The sequence below is a fragment of the Tyto alba genome, unplaced genomic scaffold, assembly GCF_018691265.1.
Source record: "Tyto alba isolate M040663 unplaced genomic scaffold, T.alba_DEE_v4.0 Super-Scaffold_12, whole genome shotgun sequence".
NCBI classification, from domain to species: Eukaryota; Metazoa; Chordata; class Aves; order Strigiformes; family Tytonidae; genus Tyto; species Tyto alba.
Window position 1 is genome coordinate 5,666,057 of NW_024881274.1, and position 26,533 is coordinate 5,692,589.

The following is a 26,533-nucleotide window of genomic DNA, read 5'->3' on the forward strand; positions in this document are numbered from 1 at the left end:
GATGAGGCATGTTTGGGGTGACCCTGCATCCTCTGGAGCTGTAGGGTTTGTGAGGTTTGGGATGAACCACCCAAGTCACAGGCAGAAGGGTGGCATCTGGTGAGGACCTGTGAGCTGTCTGTCTCTGCTTCTCAAGAGAACTGTTTCTTCTGTCTTTGCTTCCTTGGTTTGGTGTCTGTGTGCAGCCTTACCTGACCAGCTCCTCTGGCTATCTCTTGGCCACCATCAGCAAAAAAAGCCTTAAAGCAGCAACTTCAAAGCCTGCAAACAACAGCTGTTAACTCTGCTGACAAGCCCCCTGCTCACAGGGGTTTGTGCCTCTGAGTAGGTTTTTCCTAACCCATTTTTGGCTGAGCTCATGAATTCCTGGTCTGGAGGTAAGGGAGCAAGATGCTGCTGTGATGCGAGTCATAAGTGTTGCTGCCCTGAGATACAAGATGCATCGGGAGGGATTTGCTTGTGTCTTAAACTTTGTGAGAACCTTGTCTGTCCTCTAGGTTTTGCAGGGGCCATGGATGCCATCACTGACATCTCTAGGCTGGAGGAGCTGCTGAGTTGGAGTTGTGTGATTCCAGTGGGACGTGGCCCTGTTTTGCAAGTCACCCGTGCTAATGATTCTCTTGTCTCTGTTTCCAGTTCTGGCATAAAGCATGTTTCCACTGCGAGACCTGCAAGATGACTCTAAACATGAAAAACTACAAGGGCTACGATAAGAAGCCGTATTGCAACGCGTAAGTCTCTGCTACTTGCTTTTGTTGCCACTGAGAAAGTGTTGGGCCTGGGAGATGCTGTAGGATTTGCTGGACCTTCTTCCCTCTTAAGCACTAGTCCTCACATCCTGAAATGAGGGGTGTGGGGGAGCCCTGACCTCTGCAGAAATCCTTTCCCTGCTGCTCTGCAGCATTTCTTGGGAGTGCACGTGAAGCCCTAGCTGAATGGGTCACACGAGCCAACACACGCTGGTATTAAAACGGTGTTTTCCAGGCTTAAATACCAGCTGCTGTTTGCTCTCCAGTGCCAGTTTGGGTGGACAAAAGGTGAATAAAATTCAAATACAGGTGGGCATTTACATGGAGTTGATCTTAATCTGCATCCCCTTAAAGGAGGGGAAGTGAAGGTGTTTATACCACCCCAATTCACTGTAGATGTTTGGGGAGAGAAGTGCCCTTTTGTGCAGGGGGTTTGGAATGGAGTTTGTGAAACAGCAAGGGACATGAGTGTCACCGCAGCCTGTGCTCTGCTGGGCTCAAGGCCAAGTACATTCACCCCAATCTACTGGCATTTGCCCTGGATGTTGAGAAGGCAAATGCATCTGAAGGTAAATAACAGCTTGAATGCAAAATCCTTCTCTCACAAACAGTGTGGGGGAGGTGGAGGCAGAGCAGGGTAGAACAAGAGCAGCTGCCTGTAGGGCACCTCAGTTTGCTTTCCTGCATCTCAAGCCGCTTCCAAGTGGTGGATGTTCACTGAGCCCCACTTTTTTCTTATCCAGCAGAACCCTTAATTGTGCACAGCTTTGAGCTCTGCTGTTGCCTGATGAGTGCTAGTGCCTACTGAGCCCACAGAGCACTGAGCTCTACATACCTGACATGTTTCTTAATGTCTATAAAGCAGCTGAGCAAAATATTTTTGTAGCTGCTTCTTATACCTTAACAGTTCTTAAAAATCTAGGTAACATTGCTACTTAGCACTTGTATAGCGTGGTCCATTCACAGAGTACTCTAAAAAACATTAATCCGGACAACATCCTTGTAAGATGGTTATTACCCTATTAATGCCTAAGACAAATAGAAAGGAGAAGCAGTAAGACCATCAGCCATATGGTGCCTTGGCAAAAACCTCCCACTTCTGCAGCTCTTTTGTAGGTTGGTTATTGCTGATATCAGGTGATGATGACTGACTTGTCCAAAGTCCAAAACTTCTGTTGAACTGAGAGGAGACTTACAGCCTTCAAGTCTTGGCTGGTAATAGTTGTGTCCTGGGATCTCACCTGGAATGCAGGGTGGCAGCTGTGTGAAAAGTAGCAAATAGCTCTTGGTTGTCTAGCTGTATGGGGGCCAACAGGACTATCAGAGCTGGGAAGAAATGGGGAACTTCCCTGGAGTAGTGTGAGGGGGAAGCCTGTGGTCTAAGGCAGGGTGAACTGTTGATCAGAGGGATGCTTGCTCTTGGGCTGTGCGGGTCCCTCAGCCTAATGTTTTGGTTCAACCAGCCTGGGATCTGTGAGCTTGAGACCTTGGTTTGCAGAGAGCTGCAGGAGATAAGACCCCTGAGCTTCTCCTTGGTGTCTTCTACCTAAGCTTTCCTCTCCGGATTGAGGGCACCCGGATACCCGCTCTGCAGAGAGCCCATCCCTGGTGCTTCTGCCCCTGGCCAAGGGATGGGCCGGGGGTCCTTGTTCTTGTGCTCTCTCCCTCCAAGCTGCTGGAAGGGAAGTGGGATAATAATGGGGAAATTCCTGAGATTCCAAGGAGTCTGCGCAACCTCGACCCATCTCAGTTTCTCAACCCCCTCTGCTCCACAGCTCCCTTTGATGCTGGCTTGCTGTCTTAACCCTTTAACAGACTTCCTGAAGAAGAGGCAGCTGTCTGTCTTGCTTCTAGCCCAGGAAGTTCAAAACTGTGCACAGAAACCCGCATTTAATGCTTTGTTCTTACTGCTTAGGCTGGCCGTGCCTTAAAGCAAAGGGAAGTGAGAGCAGCTGAAAACTGCTGGCAGATGAGGCTTTGCCTCTGGGAGCTGCCAGCCCCCCGTTTGCCGGGGTGGAGGCTGTACGGTTGCAATGCCCAGATGTGGCTTTGGCTCCTTCTCAGCTGCTGCCCCTGGAGTATCCAGGGGAGGAAGAAAAGTCCGGGCGAGGTGACTCTGTCTGGCAGAGGACAGCCCAGAAGGAGCCCACCCTTTCCAGACAGCTTTTGCTGATGTTGGAGTTGAGGGGCAACATCTTCTATCCCCTGAGAAGGGGGTGGAAAAGCAACGTTTATCCTGGCAGGGAGGAGGCTGCTTTTCTGAACATGCCTTAGCACAGGGTCTCCTCTGTTTGAGCGGTGGCCTTCTGCCAAATTCCTGAGTTTCTTTCTTCAAGAGAGCAGGAGGAAGAGGGCTGGGCTTCCTCTCTATCTGACATTACCCCAGCAATCAGTCTGTGTGAAGCCTTTCAAGAAGGTGGCTGGCTAACTCTGCCCTCTGCCCTCCCCGTCAGTGTTGGGAACTTGCTTGGTGGCAGATTTAACGGTGTCCACTCTCCTCACCATTCCTCTTTTGACTTCAGCTGGGTGCTGGGGTGACTGGTTGTTCACTGGAAGTGGCGTTCAAGGCTGGGCTCATCTTTTTACGTGAGCCCTTTGAACTAAGAGGTAGAAGTGGAGGAAGGGCAATATCCAGGTGAAGTTTGAGGCTTCTGCAGATGAAGGGTGTGGGAGAGCGTGTGGCTGCAAAGGACAGGCAAGGCTGCATGTGTGTTCAAGGGGACCAGCTGCTCCCAAATATGCATTATATACAGGCTTTAATTTCTTTTTGTTGTGCTGAAGGGATAACAGAGTTCTGTGCTGCAGCTGGCAAGGCTGAGTCTGGGGGGGTTGAGGCTGTGCCCCTTAGCTGTGAGTCCCAAATGGAGGGGGTACCTGCAGCAGCAGCGCTCTGGTCCCCTCCTTCCAGACAGCCCCGCTGACTGGCAGCTCCGTGCTCTGCCTCGGTGGTGGCTCAGCACAAATCTGTGCCTTGGAAATCCTGTCTGAGTTCAAAGCTGGGCAGTCAGCATCTTCAGAGACATCACTGGGCAGCGCTGCTGCTTGAAATGCAGAGAGGAGCTCACGTGTGCCTGGGCGTGGAGCAGTATCCTGGGCAAGAGGCTCCTTTTCTGCCTCTGTCTTGGCTGCAGGGTTGTTCTGCTCCTCTCCCTTGAGGACATCTAGACCAGACCTGAGGCTAGACTTTCACTGAGCCTGAATTTGTGCTGACGAGCAAGCAACTGCCCTGTTGGCTGCATCTCTGTTCGGAAAGCCCTGCCCTGGCTGAGCCCATGCATACCCTGCTGCTGGTGCATGGCTGATCAGAGGGGCTGTCTCTGCTGCCTCCACACCCCACAGTGCTGGATTGTCTATTTTTTTTTTTTTTTTTTTTATTTCCTTACTGCTGCAGACGAGCTGGCAGGAAGTTAATGGCCTACTTGCTCAGCAGTCCCTCCTCCCCCACCAAGGAGCGGCCGCCTGGCCTGACATGCAGCATCCTTTGTTTGAACGTGCACGGGGAGATGGTGCTACCAACCCAGACCCTCTGCTGTGGCCCTGGCTTGGGCTGCCCTGCCAGTGCAGAGCACGAGGAAATCACGCTACTGCTGCGTCTCCACATCCTCCTTGCTAAACTGCATTTTTATTTTTTTTTCCCCGCCCCCCCCCCCCCAAAAAGGGGCTAAAGGCTAAGCAAGGCTGCCAAATATATCTTACGTAGGTGTGTCGACAGGGTCCCCGCTCCCTCCATCTGCTGTACTTGCGTGACTTCAGCTTTCCTTCAAGGAGCTGACTTTCCTTGTGGAGAAACCACACCCGGCGCGGGCGGTGGCATGTGTGCTGATGTGTCCCGGGGGATCGGGATCTCGGGGCTGACATTCCTCTTCCCTGAGTCAGGGCAAGCGGCTCCGCAGCTGCCCTGCCCGCCTAACCTGCCCCTGGCACCTAGTGTTACCAGGGCACGGTGACTCAGAACAGGAGCTGTAAAACCTTTAATTCCTGGTGATGACCCGGAGAACCTCCCTGACGGATTTCTCACCGTTAAAATTTCCACGCAGAGCAAACGGCCCGATGCCTCTGGGCTAACTCCCTGCTTGGAAAAAGTTAGCGAGCGGCGCTGAGCTTCACAAGGAGCCAGTGATCTGTTCTTGGCATTCCTCTCCACTCCATCTGGTAGCAGCCTACTACATTAATAAAGTGATCTTCCAAGTTTGGGGCGGGGGGGGCAGGAAGGGAAAGAGGAACAACTGTGTTGCTGGGATGGCGTCCAGGTGTTTATCCCATGCTTTATTTGTGCCGAGTTTCTGGATGAGAAGAACTGCCTTTCTGCCTTGGTGTGCACACTTTGCGTGCCGCAGAGCTCTGAACGGACTCAGCTTTTTCTCTTGGCGTAAATGGAAACTGGCCTCCCCGTATGCTGCCGTGGGGAGGGGAAGGACCCCCCAACCTGTGGCTTTGAGGTGCTGGGGCGCTTCTGCTTCACCTCTGCTGTGTTTGGGGAAGCAAACACATGATGCCTCTTCTGTGGGGGAGAGGGGATATGGTATATGGGAAAGCTCCTGAGTAATGCTGTGATTTAACGGCTGGAAGACTGTGAGTGTTAGCAAAGCCTCTTTGGGGTGGAGCATCTTGTTTTCTGAAGGGCTTATCCCAAGTGCTGTCCGTACCACGGACCTCTCACAGCTGGCAACCCCAAACCCTCCCGTGGGGCTCTGCTGCCCTCCCTCCACCCACTCTGTGGCTGTTGCCTTCTCTCCACGGCAGGTTTCTCCCTGCGGCCGATGCTACTGGAGAGGAGTTTCAACCAGTGATTGCCCTGGTGTGCACATTCCAGAGCGTTTGTGGGTGAAGCCTCTGCAGGGGTGGGCGAGGGGAAATCTCACCATGGCTCTTTGCAGGTTATTCCTCTCCCTCTCGGGCTCACCCTTCATGCCATGTTGCTCCTTCCCAGTAGCCCCAGGCCTTCTCCACCCACCCAGTAGATGTTTCCCAACTGCTGCTTGAGTTAGGAGGAGGAGAATACTGTGCCCCTGCTTCAGGTGTTTGGTGCCTGCTTGGTGTTAAAGTCTAAACCATCTCATCTTAGCAAAGCAGATGGTAAGTGAGCCTCTTCTCCCAAGAAACATTATCCCCTGCAGTCGGGGTGTGAGGGTCCTCCCGCTGTGCAGGGAGTGCAGGAAAATGGAACAGGCTGCCCTGCTCCCCCTGGGCAGCAGCACAGCTCACCCTGCCCAGGGTGGGTTTTTGGGGGTTCAGGCAGAGCTCTGGGGCTTGACAGCTGCCGCAGCTCTGCCCCGGGTTTGGGCTGAGCCTGCAGCAAGGGCTGCCCAGCACTGACCTTGCTCGGGGGGGAGGCAGGCAGGCTGCAGATGAATGTTGACTTTCCTAAACTTGCTTCTCCGTGCCCGAGGCCAAAAAACCTTGTGGAAAAACCCAGCTCTGTTGCGATGCCTGCTCCGTTCCCATAAACAGCGGTGGGGGGAGGATGGGACAGGCGCTGCTCTGTTTTTGGGGGGGGTCAGCAATAGGAGGAGGTGAGCAGCGTGACGAGCAGAGCCCTTTCCAGAAGTGATTTCTGACTTCACAGCTTGGCAACCTCTGTTGTTCTGCCTTCACTTGAAATCTTTCCATTATGGATTAAAGCAGGTTTGTGAAAACAGGCTGGTTTTTTTATTTAGGCGGTGTGCTGTTCTGCAACACCCTCGGTAGCTGCTGGCAGAGCCTTTGAGGATGGGGGTGAGATGGATGCAGCCTGTTCTCACAGAAAGCAGAGCTGGCTGAGCAAAACCCTTCTCCCCGCTGCCGCACTGTGCTGGGACAGCTGTGCTGGAGCTGGTGGCCATGGGTTTTGCTTCTCCTGCCTCCTCCAGCCCTGTGCTATAGCCTGGCACCAGTACACTGGGTGGGCAATGGGAGGGTCTTTGGGAAAGGGGATCCTACAGAGTTGTGCTCTGAGTTACTTTATGTAAAGCCAATTTTGGGGCGGGCTATGAGCGGATGCTGGGAGAAGGCAGCAGCTGCACACGTGGAGGGCTGGACCAGCCATTTTGGCAGAGTCTTCCCTAAAAATGCTGGGAGGAACTGAAGTCTTTCTCTGCAGCCTGCTCTCTTATAGTAGGATGTTTGCAAACCCTCTGCAAAGCGGCATGATGCCGCTTTTATTATTAAAAAAAGAACAGTTTATTTTTTTAAGCTCGTCCCTAAGAATCAGCAACTCTTTGAAAGGCAGGATGTGAACTTGTGAGCCTTTTGGCAGAGCAGAGCCTATTACTTCCTTTGTTTAATTCTTCTTTCCCAAAACCCCGATACAGCTGCACAAAGGCGACTGTCACCTCTCAGAGGTGCAGGTTTCTGGGAGGGGAAGGGACAGTGTATTTGCATCCAGTGCTAAAGTCTGTGCTGCTGCTTGCTGGACGAGTCTGCCAAAAGCATTCGCTTTAAAGCAGCCTGAACCTGAAGACAAGCACCACTTTGAGCTGGAGGGGCTCTTCTAAAGGCTCAGTAATCTCACACATGGGCTATGGGGTAAACCAGCCTTGCTGGAGGAACAGATGCAGGTTTGTGTGTCCTGCTGAAAATGCAGAGTCTGAGTCCTGTAGCTGACGGACCTGCATCAGTTGGCTCTTTGTAGAGCAGCTGGATGGTGCCATGCTGCACTTAAAGGAGTTTTTACAGATGTGTCCCACCAGTTTCTTTATTGGTGAAGTTTATCTCTGTTTCTAGCTTGTGAGAAGCTCCAGAGGCAGAAGTTCAAGTATTGCCACTTGGCTTCCTAGGAATGCAGTTCCTGGGGGACAAATCCTGCTTTCAGGGCAGGACTGGGACGCGATGGGGTGCAAGTGCTTGGAGATTCACATTGATCTGAAAGTGAGATTGCTGGCAACCCCTTACGCTACTGCTCTGGGTCTGGGAAGGTGAAGATGCTGCCCCGCTGTCATCAACTTATGGGTCACAAGGAAACTGGGACCAAGGTGCCGGTATGGGGCTGTTTCTGATTGGTATATGGGAGGAGGGGTCTGGGTTTGCTTTCTGATGTCCCTGCTAAAGTTGTTGCCGTAGCTTTGCCGTTGGTCACGCAGCCGTGGCTCGTGGTCCCTCGGGGGAAGCGGGTGAGCTCCCTGCGGCGGGTGTCCGCGTGGATGTGGGGATGGGCTGCGAGAGGCACCGAGCAGACGGACGGTTATCCCGGGGGGGGGGGGGGGGGACCCCTGCAGCTCGCTGTTAGCAGCAGGGGCGACTTCCATCCGCCTCGGTGTTGCTGTACTCAGACAATTAATGCGGGAGCCAGACAGGCTCGATCTGGCCAGAGGAGACTCGATTGACCTGATTTAGCAATGCAACAAAAAGATGCCTCACGGCTGGACCGCTGCAGCCTCGCTGGGGTATCCTGCCAAGGGCTTGTATTCAGGGTCTTGCTGTGGGCTGTAAAGCTGCTCTTTTTGGAGGAAGAACTCTGCACTGGTTTTTTTGAAGGTAGCAAGTGGCCGCCACTGGGTTTCTGTGGGTGGCAAACGGCTGCCTCCTCTGTGGATGGTCCCTGCCAGGCTGGAGGTGCTGCTGGGATGCAGAAATCAAACGGCCCTGGGCTGTTTGTCTCCCTGCCGAGCCGGGGGCTGACTGCTTGCACAGAGCAGACAACCTCTGGAAAGTGGAGCTGTCTCTGCCATCACCGCGCTCCTCCCTTCCTTAACTGGCTGTTCAATTATTTTTCGCAGCGTGTGAAATCTGGGGTGGCATTTCCTCGTGCCTCTCCCGACCGGGTGTAATCACCCGAGGTCCTCTGGAGCTGCAGATTAAAGGGGATATTTTCCTGCCAGCCTCGAGTGAGGATGCGACGCTGGTGTGCGCTGCCCCGGGTGCCGAGCCTTCGCTCCATCACGTGCCCCTCTGCCCCACATACTCCCGTGCCACTTCATCTGACAGCAGCCCCCCTCGGGGCAGGGGGAGGAATCCTGTGTCCCCCTTTCATTAAACTCTAATCAGGCAGAGGATGGATGCCAGGGCTGTCTGCGAGGAGAGACCCCAAAGCATGAGGCCAATCCACTGGCTGTCTGGTGGCTCCTTTCCTTCAGTTGTTAAAATAATCTGTGTCTGCTGGGCTGGTGGAGCAGCTGTGGGGATGCCGAGGGCTTGACACGCACTGGCTCTGCTCCCCTCCTGCTTTGCAGCCGCAGCATCACCAAAGCACCAGGTGGTCCCCGAGACCCACCGAAACTTGGCTCCCTTCCCGCTTCGCCCTCCTGCATCCCCATCCCCTCCGGCAGGGAAAACACTGTGATGTTCCTGCCAAAACGGGAGCAGAGCGTTTGGATGCTGTTGTAGCATCAGCCAGAAGTAGGAACGGGGGCACCTCCCTACAGGTAGCTCTCATGGGGGGTGGGTTTTTGTTTTTTTTTTTATCCTGGCTGCCATTTGTTCTTGAAAGGTTACTCATTTTGCCTGAATAACTATTCCTTGGCAGCAGACTTTACACAAATGTCACATCTGAGGGTGCGTGGGACTAATTATTTCCTTGCAGTTTGTCAGAAGAGGGATGGTTTGAAGTGGCTTCCCCCCCCCATTTGTTTTCTTGGGCTGCTTGTGCCTGAAGCCTGTGGAACCTGGAGGGTTTTTCTAATGACCCTTCAGGGCTCCATCTTCCCTTAATGTGACTTTTCTTCCCCGCATGGTTCTCCACCTGTTGCATTAACTTAGGAAATAAGTGTTTCTGCAGCAGAGGGAGGGAGTGAAGGGCATCAGGGCAGATGTGCACGTTACAGGAGTGTACACGAGTGTGATGCTGGCAGGGGACCCGCTGGCAATGGCTGGACGAGCTCTTGCAGCGTGATCCCTTCTGCAGTTGCTGGCAGAAAGCCCCTTCCTCCACGGACTTCGAGCCCAGTGCTGCATGGAAGCACCGAAATTCCTGCTGGGTCCAGTTTTGGAAGCCTTCAGCTCTGGTCCTTGTTGGTAAGGATGGCTGTTTGGTAATTGCACGGGTGGATTTGGCGTGTGTTCGCTTCTGAAAGAGCGAAGCAGGTTGAGCAATAAACACCCTCCCCCTTTCCCTGCTTCCCCAGCCAAGACCTATTTATGGTGACGGCTGGGGGAGGGCAGCGAGGACCCACAGCTCTGCTCCCTCCTCGGTTTTGCCTATGAGAAGGGGGAGAACCAGGGCTGCTGCCACGAGCCCACCCCACGCGAGGAGAGACGAGCCCACCTTCGCTGCAGATCCCGCAGATGCCCCGTTCCCACGCACACGCTGCCTCCCCCGCTCCCAACCCAAGGCAATTCACTTGCTGCCTTCTCATTAAGATTTAATTTATTGCTGACTATTCCTGTGGCTGATTCTCATGCATAGGAGGTGGTTTTCCCCTCTCTGGTGTGTGGCAGGGATCTGGGCGTCTGTGTTTGTACCGGCTGGGCTTTGGCAGCGAGGGGCTGTTGCTGCTCCTGCATCAGGAGCCCCTGACCTTAAATTCCCCGAGGACTGAAACGCCTATTCTGTAGCAGGCAGATCTCATGAGCTGGGGAAAAAAAGCAATGCCTAATCTTAGGGGAGGACTCTCGACTTGTGCATTTCATCCTACACCTAGCGCGGACGGACAGATCACTCCTGCCTGCTCACATCGCTCTGTAGGGGCTCAAGGCTGAGTAAAAAGCTGCCTCAAATCCTTAGGAGGTTTCCTCAAAAATCTAACAGAAGCGGAAACCTAATTCTAGCTTTGTGTGGTCTATGGCTATCTCTTCCTCTCCCTCACCAGACTGTGGCTGGGGCAGAGCACAGCCGGCTGTGAGTACGGCGTTCCTGTAAATGCAAGAACCAGGGCTGTTAGCTGTCTTAAAGATTTTTTTTTTTTTTTCCCTACAACCATGGCTTTTCAGTTTCTGAGCTCCACAGGGATGAATTTCTGTTTCCAGCCCTCGCAGTGACTGGGGCTTCCCTCCTCCCTGCATCCTGAGGCTGCTGCTGGGGACTCGTCATCTCCCAAGCGTTATTAGCATGCCCAGGGCATGGGATGCGGTTGCCATGGCAATGGGATGATTTCGACTGGCAGCACCAGCAGATAGTACGGGAGCTCCTGGGCCGTGGCTGAGCTGTAAATGCAGCTCTGGCTGGCGGTGCACGCAACTTAAAAATTGCTTTTGCCCTTCACGGGAGCCGTATGTGTCTCACGGTGGCTTTTCTGCCAGCCCAGGGTCTGCACGCAGCCTTCCCGCTCCGTGCCCTTCAGGGGCTGGGGCTGCTAAAATTGGGGATCTCTGTAAAAGCTGCTGCTGAGCAGCAGGAGAAATCCTCTGGGTTTGCAGAGAGCCCAGGCAGTGGTGATGGCACTTGGCTCTCCTTGCAGGACCAGCACAGAGCTCTCTTCCCGTCCTCACAGCAGATCTGGAGCTGGTCTGCATAGCCTGTTGCCTTCCACAAATGGGGAATTAGGGATCTGGGAGGACATTTGGGGTTTGAGCTGTCTGTACTTGAAAGGTGGCTTTGTTTTCTTTGACCTTGGTATGAGTCAGGTGCTGGTTTCCAAGAAGCTCAGGAAAGGGCTCCAGGATGTGAGCGGTAACTCGGGTAAAGCAAGAGGCAGGTCTCAAAACTGTCATCTCGTGCCCCTGTAAGCTGAGGCAGTGCACTTGCTGGGTTAGCACGACTGCTAATTAAACCCCAGGTGCCTAATGGCACCCGCGTTTGGACAAACCAAAAGCCCATCTCCTGCTGATGGTGTTTGCTCCTGACTCTGCCCAGCAGGTACCAGCCTCCCCATAGCCATAACCCGTGCTGCCCCTTCAGAGGGGAAAGGGGGGGGTCCCCGGGAGCGGCTGAGTTGCATCACCCCTTGAGCCCTCGCTGTTAAATGCAAACTCCTTTGACGTGCTGCCTTGGATGCCGGAGCTTGTTGGCTACTAAAAAGGGGGTTTGTTACCCTTGCAATGACAAAAGGGCCCGCTTCCCTCCATGCTGTCTCTTCAAGGTATGAATGCATTAACCCAGTGACTAGTGCGATGGCAGCAGCTTTTACAGCAGCGACCTTTGCTAACCAGAGGCCAAACTGAGCTGGGGCAATTTAGACAGAGCTCCCCCCTTGCCACCCCACTCCCCCACCCCGGGGCCGTTCATCTCCCCAGGCAGCAGCTGGGCTGGATTTGGACCCGGGGTGGATTTGTTCCCAAGGTGTCTTAATGCTGTTTTGCTGCTTCTGAAATGCCCCTCGGGGTGCAGCTCCGCAGTGGTGGTGGCGGCCGAGCCTTTGCTGACGTGTCCCGCGGAGCCAAGTCAGGGGGGCCCCCCACCCAGACACCCCCACTCCAGTGGCACCCACTGCCGGGAGGGCAGGAACTGGGGCCAAAATGGCAAGAGGACTTAAATATGCAGCAACAAACCCATGCCCAGTTCTGCAGCCTGGTGTCTGTTGCTCCTGGTGAGTGCAGGACCCTCCTGGAGAATCAGATTTTGTCATTATTGGAGTCTTAATGCAGGAATTTCTCAGCAGCAAGCCGCAGGCAGTGGCTTGGTGAAATATCTGCCTTGATATTGTATCCCGGTGTGAAGCCTTGACATACCAGTGCCCGAAGGTAGTGGGGAAGGGAGCCTAAACACACAGTATTATATCCCCTCTAATCAGATTAATTTAAACAGAGATTAAACTATATCCTTCAAGCAGTCGGTGATCTGTGTGTCTAAAACCAATTCTTGTTCTTTTTGGTCTTCTTGCTGGATGTTTGGGGGGGCTACAGTGGGCTAATTTAGGCTTATTTGGTATGGGTATGGCTGCGTCCTCGGTGCATCCCCATGTGCTGGTGGGGGCTGGATGGGGTCTTGGGGGGGGGGGTTGCCCTCAGGTGGGTGAAATCTTGCCTATCCCTCCGGGTCCCCAGTCTTGGCTCCCAGCTCCCCTGAAGCAGCAGGCAGCTGGGGGGGGGAAAGGTGGGACATGGCAGCTGGTGACGTCCAACAGGACAAGACCTGGAACAGGGAAGGGGTGGTGTATTTTGGGGGGGGAGCAGGCAGCGAGCGGCTGCTTGCTGAGTTGTCTTTTCCCCTTTCTGCAAACCACATCTGCATCGTTTGGTTTCTGTGTGTGTGTGGGGGGGTGTTCTCTATTTTTTTTTTTTTTTCAGTGGGGCTGAGGCAGCTATTTTTATTCTTGAGTTTCCTGCATTGCTGCTTTACCAAGGTATGTGCTGCTCTTGCAGGTCTGTGGTTGCTGGTCTGTTGCTGTCCTGTTCCACCAGCACCGCTCTAAGGCAACGGCTTTCAACCAGCCCCTTCCACATGCAGCTGGGTTTCTGCTCACTTATTCTCACTTGGCCACATTTTGATTAGCCTTAGGCAGAGGTGCTAATGTTGATTCTGTAAATAGATAATTGCTGATGTTGGGGCACACAAGCTCCCAAAGCAGAGCCCAGGGGCTTCTTAAGACCCATTTCATGTGGTCTGGGAAGGGACAGGAGCTGCAGCTATCCCATAGTTTGCTGCGTAGCCCTGGGGTGAGAGCTTGGTTCAGCCACCGGTTGGGCTGCACAGATGGAGGTGTGGGAGCTGGAGGCTGCCCAGTCTGAGTTTCAGCCCTGAAATGGGGATCAGCATTGTCCTCAAAGCCTTCAGGTCCCCAGGAGCAAGGGAGACCACCCAGCTGGTGTCTGCGAGGAGCTGCACTCTGTTTTCAGCAGACTGCTTACCCCTGGTCACCTCTATCAAGAGCTGCTGCAGTGAGAGAACAGTCAGGTTGCCCAGCTTTGGGAGAGAATTCACCCAAGTTCTTGCATGTGTTTGAAAGTAAAACTGAGCTGCAGCGTGACGTGCTGCCCTGATGCCACGTGTGTTCAGCATGAACCAAGGATGGGGCTGTGTCTCGGCCTCCCACCCGCTCTCCCACACTGGCCAATAACTTTCCCAAAATCCTGCGATCTGTCCTGCCACCCAGTTCAGGATTCCAGCTTTAGTTCTTGTGACAGAAACCTCTGACCCTTTCAAAAGGCAGTTCCCCCCCCTGCCCCCTTGCTCCCTATCTGCACTATAACCCTGAATTGCTGCTGTGGGATGTCTTTGGTTTCTTTGCCATCCCGTGGGAGCAGTTGCCATCTGTTCAGTGCCAGATTTCCTCCCTGGGCTTTTCCTGGGGAGCAGAGGGCTTTGCCTCCTGAGCAGCCTGGAAACGTTCCTCTTGCAAACTTTTTCTTCCACCCCACGTGTCGTGCTCCAGATGCAGCAAGGGTGGCTGCCCGGAGCGGATCGGGCCCTGGGGTGCAGGACCAGGATGGTAAAGCCTGTTGGTGCTGGGACTGACCCTGCCGCTTCTTGGCAGCGTGAGCGACTCGATCACTAACTGCCACTGTGGTCTGACCGAGCCGAGCTGGAGGTGTTTGCACACTTGAACATACCTTGTTAGGGCAACGATTTACTTCTTGCTATTTTCTGTGTCTCCTGGAGGTGGGAACAGCTGCATGAAGTTCATCCGTCTGCTTGGATGGGGCTTGTAGCAGCCTTCAGCTTTAGGATTAGATATTTACTTTCTCCCACTACCTGAGTTTTTAATTGTTAATTCACGTTGTCTATAGCAAAGGCTGCATGCACTTTCAGTAGCTGCTGTGTGGCACTTCAGAACAATAGTATGGCTTGTAGCCAGTCCACGACGGAGGTCTCCTGCTTTACACTCCCATTCCAGGCATGTCCTAAGGATTCACTCAACATGTTGAGCTGGTGCAGATGAGTAGCACGGCCTGTGCCCCAAGACGGGCACGGTTATGCTGACATGATTTATGCCAGGGTTGTGATATTCTGCAGTACCAGGAAGCCATAACATGAGGCTGGTGTGGCTGAAGCTGTGGTAAAATAAGCAAGTAAAATCACCTTGATCCCTTCTGACCTTTGACAACTGAAACAGTGAAAGGGGCAAAGTCACTGTAAACCAGAGCGTTAGTAGTGTTTACTTGCACTAATGTTACCCTGAGGACTGTTTAAACATTGAAGATGTGTTAAGGTCTCTCCAGAAATCAGACGGGCACAAACCTGGAATGGCTTTGTCCGCTGGGAAAAAAACCCTTCCCTTCCCATCTTTTGATAAGACTGAAGTTAATATATTGAGATCGGGGGATGGACGTTTCTCACTGGGTTACCTGCTGGGGAAGGGGTCGGGCACAGCGAGAAATCCCGTCGTCCCGAATGGCTCCCACTAAACTGGGGGGCTGTGGAGTGGGGCCAGAGCGCTGGGATCCCCTGGGGGCTGCGGGTGGGTGGGAAAGGGCAGCGGCGGCTTGCAGGAGTGCCGGGACTGACCATCCCCTTCTCTCGGCAGACACTACCCGAAGCAGTCCTTCACCATGGTGGCAGACACCCCCGAGAACCTGCGTCTAAAGCAGCAGAGCGAGCTTCAGAGCCAGGTGAGCGCGCGGGTCTCTCCTCGCCCGGGGCCGCCGTGCTCTGCCCCATCGCCCCACGTCGTTCCCCCGTGCTCTGGTTCTGCCCCACACCCTCGCCCAGAGGAGGGGGAGGCCGGTTTGGGGGGGTGGGTCCCTTCTCGGGGGTCTCGCCCGTCTCAGCTGTGTTTGTTGGTCCCTTCATCCATGGTTCCTGGGACCTCCAGGAGGTGGGAAGGGTCCAGCAGACAGTCTGCCTCTCCCAGTCCATGCCTTGCACCAGTTTACCTTTTCCCAGCCGCTGTCCAGCCACACAATCAGGTGAAATGGTAAATGGCTTCATCTGGACAGGTATTAACTCTCTAGACGAGTATTTCAGGTAAACCCAAACCGTGTAGGGCTTGAGAGCTCTGGCAAGCAGAAATAAACAGATAGAAGGGATAACGGCTGGCACAGATAAGGATTTCTTTCTTTAGTGGGAAGAGAAGAGCCTGTTTGAGAAGGGTGTTGTCCAGACACGTCCCATTTTAGACCCTGAAGGCGTCCCTGGATCAGCAAAAGTCCCCAGCCTTGACGCCGGGCCGTGGGCTGGGTTCTCACACCAGTAACTCCTGACGCTGCAGTGGGAACTGCTTGGCTCTTGGTCCCTCGGGCGGGCCAGGGAGCAAGCCCTGCTTTCCTTCTCTTGCTCTGAGATACTGAGAACAGAAACGTGGGCATTGATTTTGCAGAGGAGCAGCTGGAAGGGCAAGGTTGGCCCAGAAACGGGACAGCTTGGGCGGGTGACCCTCCTTCGTGGGATTTTGCTGAGGGGCTGTGATGAAGCATCTGAGACGATGCCCTGAACCGTTGTCGTGAGCTTTGATATCGCCGAACTGCAGACGTGTGCTCAGAGTATGCTGTGCTGGAAGAAAATGCATCCAGCGGCAATTTTGGCTTGAGTCAGCGTCTCGCAGGAGAACACAGGATGTGGCAACTGTTCTGGGAATCTATTTAATTTCGTTTTCCCTTTGAAAAGGGGGCAGAAAGGCTGCCCGGAGTGTTGTCAGCAAGGCACGTTGGCTCAGCTCAGCGTTGTAACAGTGTTGGTCCTGGGCAGAGGGAGGACAGCACGGGATTTGGTGTAGTATTTTCAGGGTGAGCAGTCATTTTTCGGGATCAATGCACTCCTCTCCCTGCTGTGCTGTGAAGGATGCGGTGACCTTCCTTCTCTTCCCATTAGCCTGAGTGTCAGGAGCTGAAAAGCAGATTGCCTGGGGATGCATCCAGCTGGAGGAGGAGGAGGGGAAACCTCAGGACCTCACCTGTTAGAGCTGGTGGTGCTTGTGCAGCCAGCATCGAGTTTTGAAACCTCTGCTTTTTTGTAAGGTCTCTTCCTCGGAGCAAGTTGCCTGACAGCCTCCCTGGCTTGCACAAGTGCAGCTTGGCTCTGGCTTAGAGCTAAAGCTCAGCCTGGGGCTGGCTTTGTGCTTCATGGAGCGATTAAGGGGGGGACACAGTTGCTTTTCCATGGTAACAATCGAGCTCATGCTGCACCGAGGGGTCTGGAGTCTCCAGCACTGTTTTTACAATGAATTCAGGCTCTTCATTAGTTGTTGCTTATTAAAGGAGACCTCGGGGAAGGAGTGTGTGCTGCCTGGGCTTTTCTGTGGCTGGTTAGGACTTTGAGCTCCCTGTGGTGTGCGGGAGGTTGGCTGGAGGCAAAGCCAGCGACCTTGCAGGGGAGGGGGTGTCTCTGCTTTCGAGCCTGCACCTCCAGAAGTTGGTGACTACAACTCACACGCCAGCAGGAATGGCTGTCCCTGGGAGAGAAGCAGCCCTGCCACGTCCCGGTGGACTCCCCGGCTTTGGGGGCTGGAGCTGGGGCAGCGCAGGGCTGGAAGAGGCTTCTGCACGCTCTTGGTTGCGTGTCAGAAGAGGGGCTGGGGTGCAGGCAGAGTCCTCCAGTTTGCCAGACACCCCGCGTTTTCAGTGCTGGTTTCACGCCGGGACGGGCTGCAAAGTGGGAGTGGGAGGGAGTGGAGGGTGCTGGGGTTTGGGTGCTGGCAGAGCCCCTGCGAAGAGATGCTGGGGAGGGAGGCGGGAGCGGTGGGAGGGAGATGGCGAAGCTGAACCAGGTGGAAACTGCCCGTCTGAATCGCCCAGAGCCCTGGAGAGGATAGATCCTAAACACACTTCAGATAAGATCTTAATTTCTCTCTGCCTTTGTTCTGCCTACAAAGGGAGTCTCCTATTTTCCAAGCGCCAAACATTTGTATTTCTTCAAGCACTCCAGCTAAAACACTAGCAGCCGCTCTGGTTTATTGACGATCCCTTCTCACTAATTGCAGGAGCTGAGCAAACCCCTGGGGATGGAAATAGGTCACTTCAGCCCTTCCAGAGCAGGCAGCAGGGTTCAGGGTCTTGCAAATTAACTGGATGAACTGGAGCTGAGACAGGGAAAGGCTTGTGGAGAAGGGCTGGCTGGCTCGGCTCTGGCAGGAGGGCTTCTGCACCACTGTTTGCCAGGTCAAGTGCCACCTAAAAAGCGCATCCTGGCTAACACTGCTGGGACAGGCAGGGCTCTTGCACATGGGTCTGGTAGTAAAATCCCCTTGTGGAGTAAGACCAGGGTTATGCGAACAGTCACATCTTGCCTTCAAGCTTGGACTTGCCAGCCAAACTCAGCTGTGGCCAAGCCTTTGGTCCTGGAGGCGAAGCTTCCCCGAGAGTGTGTCCGTCCGGAGGAGCTGTGGCTGGGAGCTGGGGGGGGAGAAGGGAGATCGCAGGGTCCGTGTCCTCTGCAAAGGATTTCTAACTGGTGGAGGATCAGTCCCTGGCCACGGGGGTGATGCTCCCCAGCAGTTTTGCCCATTCCTCTGCAGCAGAGCTGCTGTGGGGCTGGAGAACTACTGTCCTTGTGGGTGACCCTGAGGAGGCTGATCCTGTATTTCCTCCCACCAAAAATACACTGTTTGTCCACCCTGGTGTGACTGGAAAAGCCGGTGGTTCGCAGGAGGGTGGGGATGGGGCAGATGCGTGCCGAGCTGGAGCGGTTTCATGTCTCTCCCGATGCCTCCGCTATTTGTGTCTGCTGAGAAGGCGTCTCCTGTTCCGGTCACTGGTAGGTGCTGGATAATGATGTCTTGTGCAGCTAAACGAGTCTCCCAAGTGACAGTTTTTACGCCTGCAGCCGCCTCTTACAGCCCACGTGCGGCAAGAAAATTGCAGGTTCCTGTCCTGTGGCTCCCCTTTCAGACTCTTAAATCCGGCAGTTTTGGGCACAGCCCTTCCTGCCCGAGGGTGGGGGGTGTGGGAGGCAGGTACCCATCTCCTGCCCCTCCTGCTGCTCTGGCACCTCGGGGGGGGCTGCTCTCGGCGACACCGGGGATGGGGATGCGAGCAGGGCTTAACGTGCTTGAGCCGAGAGCTGCGAGGGGTTGGGATGGGTGCCGAGCTGTTCTCCAGCTCCCTTCGGGTAACGCACGGGTGCACGAGTTGTCATGGCAGGAGGGATTCCTCTGGGAACATTAACTGTGGATCCTGTTTTATTACGATGGGGTGAGGTGTGGATACGGCGCTGTCTGCATCGCTCAGCTCTTTAATGCAGCATACAGGTGAAATGCAGCTGCGAGCCCGAGCGACAGGAGTGGGTATGTGGGTTGGCAGCTGGGGCAGGAGCGATGGGTCTTTACGGCCCCTTGCAGAGCGCTGAGCTGGTTCCCAGCAACACTCACGTGCCCTGGGAAAGCGCAGCGGGATGTACCGAACCGCGCGTTTCTGTCCCTCTTTGTCACCTGGGGTCACCCACGCTCCGGTTTCCGAGGGATCGAAGGGAGCAGGGCCCTGGGAGCGTGGCTGGAGCAAAGGATTCGTGCCTCTCCAAGGGCAGCCTGTGCTGGGAGGGGGATTTCCCCCGTGGCTGGGGGTCACGGGTCACCTCTCACCCCGGCTCAGCGCTGCTGCCAGACTCCTGCCTGCGCAACCCGGAGCCCCATATAAGGGCAGGGAAAAGCTAAAAGGCGCCTTGTCCGAATGCTTCCTCCCTCCTTTCCAGCCTTCTCGCTCAGCCCCGGTGATGGCTGCAGCCCAGCGGGACCCGGCTGCTCCTGGGTGGGAGCCAGGAAGGGTTGTGGATCCTGTTAAATTGCGATTCCCCTGCGCAGAGCCCAGGGACGGTGTCTGCCCCGGGGCCTCCCTCGCTTCCTCCCTGATGCTCGTGCCATGCTCTGATTTCCATGGCCAGGAACCCCAGCTAGCCGGGAGCACCGGCCTCAGACACGTGTTTTGGGTTAGACCTGCCCCCAGGTACCAGCATCTTCTCCCACGACTCCAGGATCACGTCTCCCCCGCAGTCTGGCATCCCCCCCCGTGACAGTTTTTTTAGGGTGAAGTTTCTGTATCCTGAAGGTTAGAGGAGTAAAAAAAAATCTGTATCCTGAAGGTTAGAGGAGTAAAAAAATTGTGTATCCTGAAGGTTAGAGGAGTAAAAAAATTGTGTATCCTGAAGGTTAGAGGAGTAAAAAAATTCTGTATCCTGAAGGTTAGAGGAGTAAAAAAATTCTGTATCCTGAAGGTTAGAGGAGTTAAAAAACCCAAGGAAGGTGGAAGAGGTAGGATTCAGGAGGGTAAAAATACAGAACTTCTTAAAGGAACTGCTTAGCCTTGTGATTAGTTTCTCCCTCGGCGACTCTTTATCTTTCTAGCCTGGATTTCTTACGGTTTGTCAACTTGTGTGTTTGCAGCCAGCACGGGTGCCCGGTGCTCCCCTCCTCGGAGGAATAAACCCTCTTCTCCCGAGCTACATCTCCAAGCACAGCGGCGGGGCCAGCATCCCACGCCCAGGCTGCAGAGCTCTCGAGGAAAGCAGCCTTTATTGGGCGCAGAGCAGATAAAGGACGAACTCGGCCCCTCTGCCCGCCTGTCGCTGCGGGGCCGGTGCTTTGCAGGGCTGACTCACCCCCTGCTGATCCCCTCTCCGGGTGTGTGTCATCGGTTTTATGTCGCAGCTCTGTTAACCTTTGGTTCCTCGTGCCCCATGGTTAACACCTCGAGGCTGCTCCTTCCTAATTGATGATGTTCAAGATACGCTCTTTACCACAGCTAGCAAAAGGGGTTTTTTTTCCTCCCTCTTATTGTTTCAAGCAAGAGGAGACTTCTGCCTGAAAATTTGTCTCTCGTGTCCTCTGTGCTTTAGCATTTTGATTGTATTAATACCCTCCCAGGGTGGACTCTGCAGCCTGGTTCATTAAGACTTTGCTTTCTAATGTTGCATTACAGTTAGAAATCTAATGTGACTCATAGACTGTACCATCCATCCAAGGGTTTCTGTGATACCCCATGGCTGTGAGGAAGGCATAGGGGCTCTGCCATGCTTCCAAAGCTTGCGTTTCTCCTGGTTTGCAGGACAGGAAGAGGAAATGTGTTTGCAAGCGGAGCACGGGGCTCTGGGGTTTCTGCACCGCTGACCCACGCTGCCAGTGGTGTGGGGGCCGGGGCCCGTTGCAGAGCTGGGGTCTGGCATCCCTTCCTGCTCCAGACAAACCCCTCCGAGCTGTGGGTGCTGCAGCCCCTGAGACCCCCCCCACCCCCTCCCCAGCCAGGGCCGGCTGGCGTGGGGGATGCACAGAGCTGGCCTGAGCCTGCAGCCCCTCTGCGGAATGGAAACCCCGGTGTCTCATTTTCCTCTGGAAAACTCTCGTTTCCTGGGTCATTCTGGACCAGAGAGGGGGCAGGACCTGCTGCGTGCCCCCAGCCCGGGCTGGCTGCAGCACTGGGGGAGGGTCTGACCTGGGCACAGCAGCCTCGCTGGGATGCTGCCCGCTGTGCCCGGGGCTCGCGCTGGGAGAGCCCAGATGGCAGCAGAGGTGTGTCTTGGCTTCTCCAGAAGATATTATCAGATGTTTGGCAGCCCTTTCCTCCCGAAAGGTGTTTCCAGGCCCAGCTGGATGCGCTGTCTGGATGGGAGGCAAATACGTGAGGTCTGGAGGAGCGTGTGTCGGGGAGAAACGGGCTTTATTCCGCCGTGCTGCCGGCTCTCTGCCTCCGAGCTTTATCTTGGCGCGGCACGGGAGCGCGGCGCCGATCCGCGAGCAGAGCCCTCATCCTGCAAGCTCTTTGTTTGGGGGGCGGGCCCCTCTTCCCAACCATCGGGCTGGGAAGGGTTACTGGAAGCTGCCCCTGCGCTGGCCAGACTCACTGGTGTCTGGCCCCCGTGCTGGGGTGAGCCTCTCCCTGCTCGGGGAGTGACGCAGCCCCCGCTCTCCCAGCTTGCTCCATCAAAGGCGGCTCCTGCCCGCAGCCCCCCGACAGCCCGAGGGGGTGGGCATCGCCCCCCCCCCCAGTTGCACAGGACAGAGCCAGGCTGCTCTGTCTGGCCTCTGCACGGGGGCCCCGGGGTTTGATCTGCTCGCGTGACAAGCGGTGGTGACCTTCCCGTTGCGGTGACAGCACACAACTGGCCGCAGGGTGCAAGGGGAGCTGCGGGGAGGCGAATCCCCAGGGTGGGGCAGCTTCAGCTGCATGCTTGTGGGCTGCCCCTGGACAGGCTCTTTCCTCCCCAAACGGGCAGAGGCAGCTCCTGACAGCCGTCTCTGCAGGGCCAGGGCCCCACGGAGAGCGTGGTGGAGGTCGGGGTGTCTCTCTGCACATCTGCTTCCCTTCCCACCCCACCCCCAGTGCAAACGGGGCGTCATTCTGGCTGCTCTGATCTGAAAGTCAGCAACGCCGCTGTGTCGGGGCAGGCAAGGCAGCTGGGTGCTGTTTCCTTCCCCGTCGGGGCCATCAAGTCAGCGGTTGGGTTTCAGCCTCTGCAGAAGTTGCTTCTGCTTCTGGGTGACTTGGGTGGGAGCAGCGGTCCTGCGCAGAGTGGGGCCAACTGGGACCAGCAACGCCCAGAGCCGAGGCTGCCGAGGGCTGGGGAGCACATCTGGGCTGTGCGTGTGTGCTGCGTTAGCTCCCTCCTGGGAGAGCTGGAAACCCCAGTCTGAGAGCTGTGTAGTTATATTTAAAAAAAAACAAAAAAAAAACAAACAAAAAAAAAAAAAACAAACAACCAAAAAAAAATAAAAACCAAGAAAAAAACAGGACTTTTCAGCTGCTGGGTGTGATGGGAAGGGATGCTGATGTCAGTGTTTGGCAAACAGAAACGAGGATGCGCGTGTTTTGCCAGCCTCCACCCTCCACACTGGTTTCGTTACGGTCTTCTGGGTGTATTCCTTCCCAGAGGCAGCTGAACGTCCTCTGAGGTGGAAACGCTTTTGTACGGGTGTAGCTCGTAAAATCCTCGGGGCTGTCAAGCAGGCAGCTCGCCATGGGTCAGTTGCTCCGTGGTACGTGACTTGGGGGCGCGCTGGTAGCCCACGGGAAATTCAAAGTAAATCCGAGTTACCCCAGCCCCTGCTGAAAGAGAAACAAGATCAGCAGATGCGTAAGAAGTTGTTGGTGTGTTTCGGCTCTCGGCAATACCCCCTTTTGCTATTGCTGGATACACTGGGGGGGTCTCCTGAGCAAGGCAGAGGCCCTGGTAGAAGGCTGCTGCATCTCATGAAGCATGTGGGTCACGGTGAGGATCTGTTGCTGAATCCAGCTGCTGTGCACGCCAGCTTTCCCCCGTGTTTAAATCTGTTTTTTTCCTGTTTGTACCCAGATTCGCTACAAGGAGGAGTTTGAGAAGAACAAGGGAAAAGGCTTTAGCGTGGTGGCTGACACCCCGGAGCTGCAGAGAATCAAAAAGACTCAGGATCAGATCAGCAACGTGAGTAGCTTCTAATCTCCGCGTGTGATATTGCTGTGACCTTCCTCCCGCCGGAGGAGGCTGCGGGAGACTCTGCCGGGAGCGGACCCACGCTCCGACGGCTGCTAACGAGCACGCGAGGCTGCAGCGTCTTGGCAGCCTGGTTAATTCCCCGCCGTGCTTGCTCGGGCATCTTGTGACCCTCTTGCACCTCTCCCAGCTCCTCCGTGCTGGCGGAGGCCGCAGCCGGATGCCAGAGGGGTATCCGAGCCCCGAGGTGCTCAAGTCCACCTGGGCTGCGAGAAGGGGAGCGGCGGAGCTTGGCGTTTGGTGGGGGCAAACGCGGAGCAGGGCCGGTCCCGTCCGCCCCTGGTCGTCACCGTAACCCGCGGCGTGGGCGGCGTGGGCAGCCCCACGCTGCTGCTCGGGGGGCTCCAGTCCCTCCCTTTGCCTTTGTGCCTGCGTGTGGAAGCGCCGGCTGAAGGCACCCACCTCTTCCTCCTGTCCCTTCGCAGCGGCGACTGTTCCCTGCCAGGCTCCGCTTGCCTTGACCCCTCCTGACTCCCCCAAAGCCCTTCCCAGCCAGCCGGCTGGCGGGGGCCGTTTGCTGCTGCAGCTGCTGCTCTTGGCTTGTGCCGAGGCCGCACACAGTCCCCAGGGTCCCTCCGCCTGCTGTCACCAGCCCCGAGGGTGGGACAGGCGGCGTCAGCCGCTTTCCTACCTACAGCCCGTGTCTTGCAGCGGCCGCTGCGCCGGAGCAGCCTTGTGGGGAGCTCCTCAAGGTCCTTTGGCCGGGCAGAGCTTCCCTCCTGCCCTCACCCTGCCTCTGCGCTGACACAGAGGGGTTTCCAGGGGCTGCCCAGCAGCGTCTCCATCCCCGCCTTGACCTTCTGGAAGAGGAGATCCCCCCGCCCCCGTCTGCGAGAGACCCAGCTCTTCCGTTTCTGAAAATTATTATTATATTAAACCCGTGCCCAAGTCGGGTGGCAGCTGGGCTGGCAGCTTGTGCTTCACCCCGCGGGCTCCGGGTGCGGTGCGTGGCAGCCGTGGCCGCCTGCGTGCGCGTTGCCATGGCGAACGAGGGGGATGCTCCTAGAGCTGCGGCTCTGGGCTCGGGGTGCCTCTGTCCCCTGCCCAAACTCGACCCCGGGCAGCGTGGCGCAAGCATCTGCCTTCAGCAGAGCGCAGGGAGTTAATGAACCTTTAGTTGCACGCGTGTTCCTTATCAAACGCCGGGGAGCTGCTGCGAAGCCCCGGGAGAAAGCTTCTCCCTGACCATTAAACCCACCCTTGGAGCTTTGCATGAGGAACCTCTCGGGTGTCCACTCGACAGGCAGTTTCCGTGAGCTTCTCTCCTGCTCCGAGCTTGGCGGTGCCCTGAGCTGCTCTCGCTCTTCCATCCTTAAGCATCCCTTCCTCGGAGACAAAGCCCCAGCCCTGGGAGCTGCTCTCTGCTCCCCGGGGGTGTCCAGGGGAGGACGGTGCCCGAGCTCGCACACAAACAGGGGAATGCCCAGCAGCGCAGGAGGAGGTTGTTTATTCCCTCATCTGATCCCGTTGTGCAGTTCTCTGGCGAGTACTGATCTCTCCTGGGGGAGCTGCAGGACATTATCTGCGCACCAAACCCCAGGACAACAAGGGCTGGGGAAGGTTTCCCACTTGGGAAACTGTCCTGGCTGGAAGGTTTGCCCTGGAAGCAGCTTCTCGGTGGGGTCTGAGCTGGCAGGAGATGAGCACAGCTTCCCTGCCACGGAGCGGGGCTGTGGCCTTCATGTTACAGAAAGCACCTCTCTTTTTTTTTTTTTTTTTGGAGAGAATCTTTGGAGGTTGGGGGGCATTAAATAACACAGCAGAGAGGTGAGCCCAGCCCGTGTCCCTCTGCTTGGCCCCTTTTACCCTCTCTCAGCCACGGTAGCAGTTCTCAGCAGCTTCCCCACGAGCATCTGGCTGCCAGCCTGGGGTTGCAGTGACCCACTTAATAAAGCTGCAGAAACAAACCCACTCCCTGCAGAAAGCCCGGCTCAGCAAGGCGGCTTTTCACTCCCAAGGGTGCAGCTGGGCAGGGGCAGCAAAGGGGGTGCCCAGCACGGGCAGCGCTCGCTGGGGTGCGAACACCTCTGCGGCACCCCGGGTGCCCCCAAACCACCCTGGGCGAGGGTGCCCGTACGGTGCTGCACGTGGGGAAACCCTCCTGGCAATGGAGCTCTGCAAAGCCTGAGCCCCTGACCGCCGGGAAGGGCCGTCCCGAGCACCCTGCTCCCCTCGGGGTGTCCTCCTTCCCGGGGGGGGGGGGGTGGCTCTGCTCCAGGCTCTGCCTGCTGTAGTGCCCTTCAGTAAATAACTGTTTAACCAGCAGACAAATGGGCTCCAGGTGCTTTCCGATGGCAATGCATTCATTAACACAAGCGGCTATTAATTTTTACACCCACGCTCAGGCAGTTGGGTTAACCCCCCCCCCCCTTCCCGCCTGCTCTGGGGGGGCCCCTCTGTGCTGGCTGCGGGGGAAGGCTCGGTCTGATGCAGCTGGTGTGTTTGGTGGTATCTGCTTTGAGGCTCCTTCAGCAAAAACCCCCGAGGCTCTCACGCTTCAGTTCACGAGAGATCTGGGGGTAGATCCACGGTACCTCCACGGCGCCCGCTGAACCTGGCCCTGGTGTGCTGGGGCGGGGGGGGGGGGGGGGGGGGGAACACACATTTCCTCAAGTGCTTTTGCTCCGTGCTCCTGCAGCCTGGGGTCTTGGGAGTGTGGCTTTGAATCTCACCCACACCTGAAAAAAAATGTATATCCCACCCATAAGACACTTAAGCCTCCTCCTTTCTGTGCTACAAAGGGGTGTGAGCAAATGTCCCCGTGGCCTGGGGAGACGTGGGGGAAGAAGCCCCCGGGGGGGGCTGTGAGATGGCTGATGGCGAGTCCTGGGTGGCAGAAATGAGCCGGGATGAGGTGAAGGACGTTGGTGATGCTGAAGGGCCGCGGGAGCTGGGGCCGGTGCTGGGGCCGGGCTCAGCCCCACGGCCAGGGCTGTCCCGGCTGCGCTCTGACCTCTCCTTCCTCTCCTGTCGCTGTAGATAAAATACCACGAAGAGTTCGAGAGGAGCAGAATGGGCCCGAGCCCCAGCGAGGGCGCTGAGCTGGAGCGCAGGAACTCCCAGGAGAGCACCAATTACCGGAGACCCGCCGAGCAGCAGCATCAGCCGCCTCATCACGTCCAACCCAGCAACCCAGGTAAGGCTGGGGGGGGTTGGGGGGGGCCCGGCTCTTCTTTGTGAGGGGCTTTGCTGTGTCCCCCACGTCCCAGCACCAGCTCGGGGTGACGGACCCGGCTTTTTCCCCTTCCCCAGGCTACCAGCAGCAGCAGCCGTCGTCTCAGTCCTACGGCTACAAGGAGCCCACGGCGCCAGCCTCTACACAGCGCAACGCTCCTTCTGGAGGGGGGGTGAGTAACAGCCCCAGGGCTCACAGCACCAGCCCCCCAGTTCCCACCCCCCCTTGAGGGTCGGGGTTTGCTCCACTCGCTCCCCGCCCCTGCGCAGGGGCAGAGCAGTTTGGAAGGGGCTGATGCTGGGTGCCTGCTGCTACTGGTGCCTGGCAAGAACCTCCTGGATCCATCGCGGTTCTCGCGTGGGGCTCGGAGGAGCTCCCTGCCCCGGGACCCCCCCCCGCCCCCCGCCCCCACGGATGGCAGCTCTGTCCGTCTGGGGCAGGGCCCAGGGAGGGTCTGTGCCCGCTGAACACCCCCCCCCCTCTCCCCGC

The 26,533-nt window shown here is 56.2% G+C and overlaps 1 protein-coding gene across 1 annotated transcript in view; it reads left to right on the forward strand.

Annotated features, from left to right (window-relative positions):
• The window catches only part of LASP1 (LIM and SH3 protein 1), a 34,193-nt gene that overhangs the window by 4,760 nt on the left and 2,900 nt on the right, over positions 1-26,533 (forward strand). Inside the window, exons 2-6 of the mRNA XM_042787464.1 lie at positions 637-731; positions 15,005-15,089; positions 22,693-22,800; positions 25,849-26,005; positions 26,122-26,216. Coding sequence (XP_042643398.1) covers positions 637-731; positions 15,005-15,089; positions 22,693-22,800; positions 25,849-26,005; positions 26,122-26,216 — 540 coding nt within the window. The remainder of the gene's footprint in view (positions 1-636; positions 732-15,004; positions 15,090-22,692; positions 22,801-25,848; positions 26,006-26,121; positions 26,217-26,533) is intronic.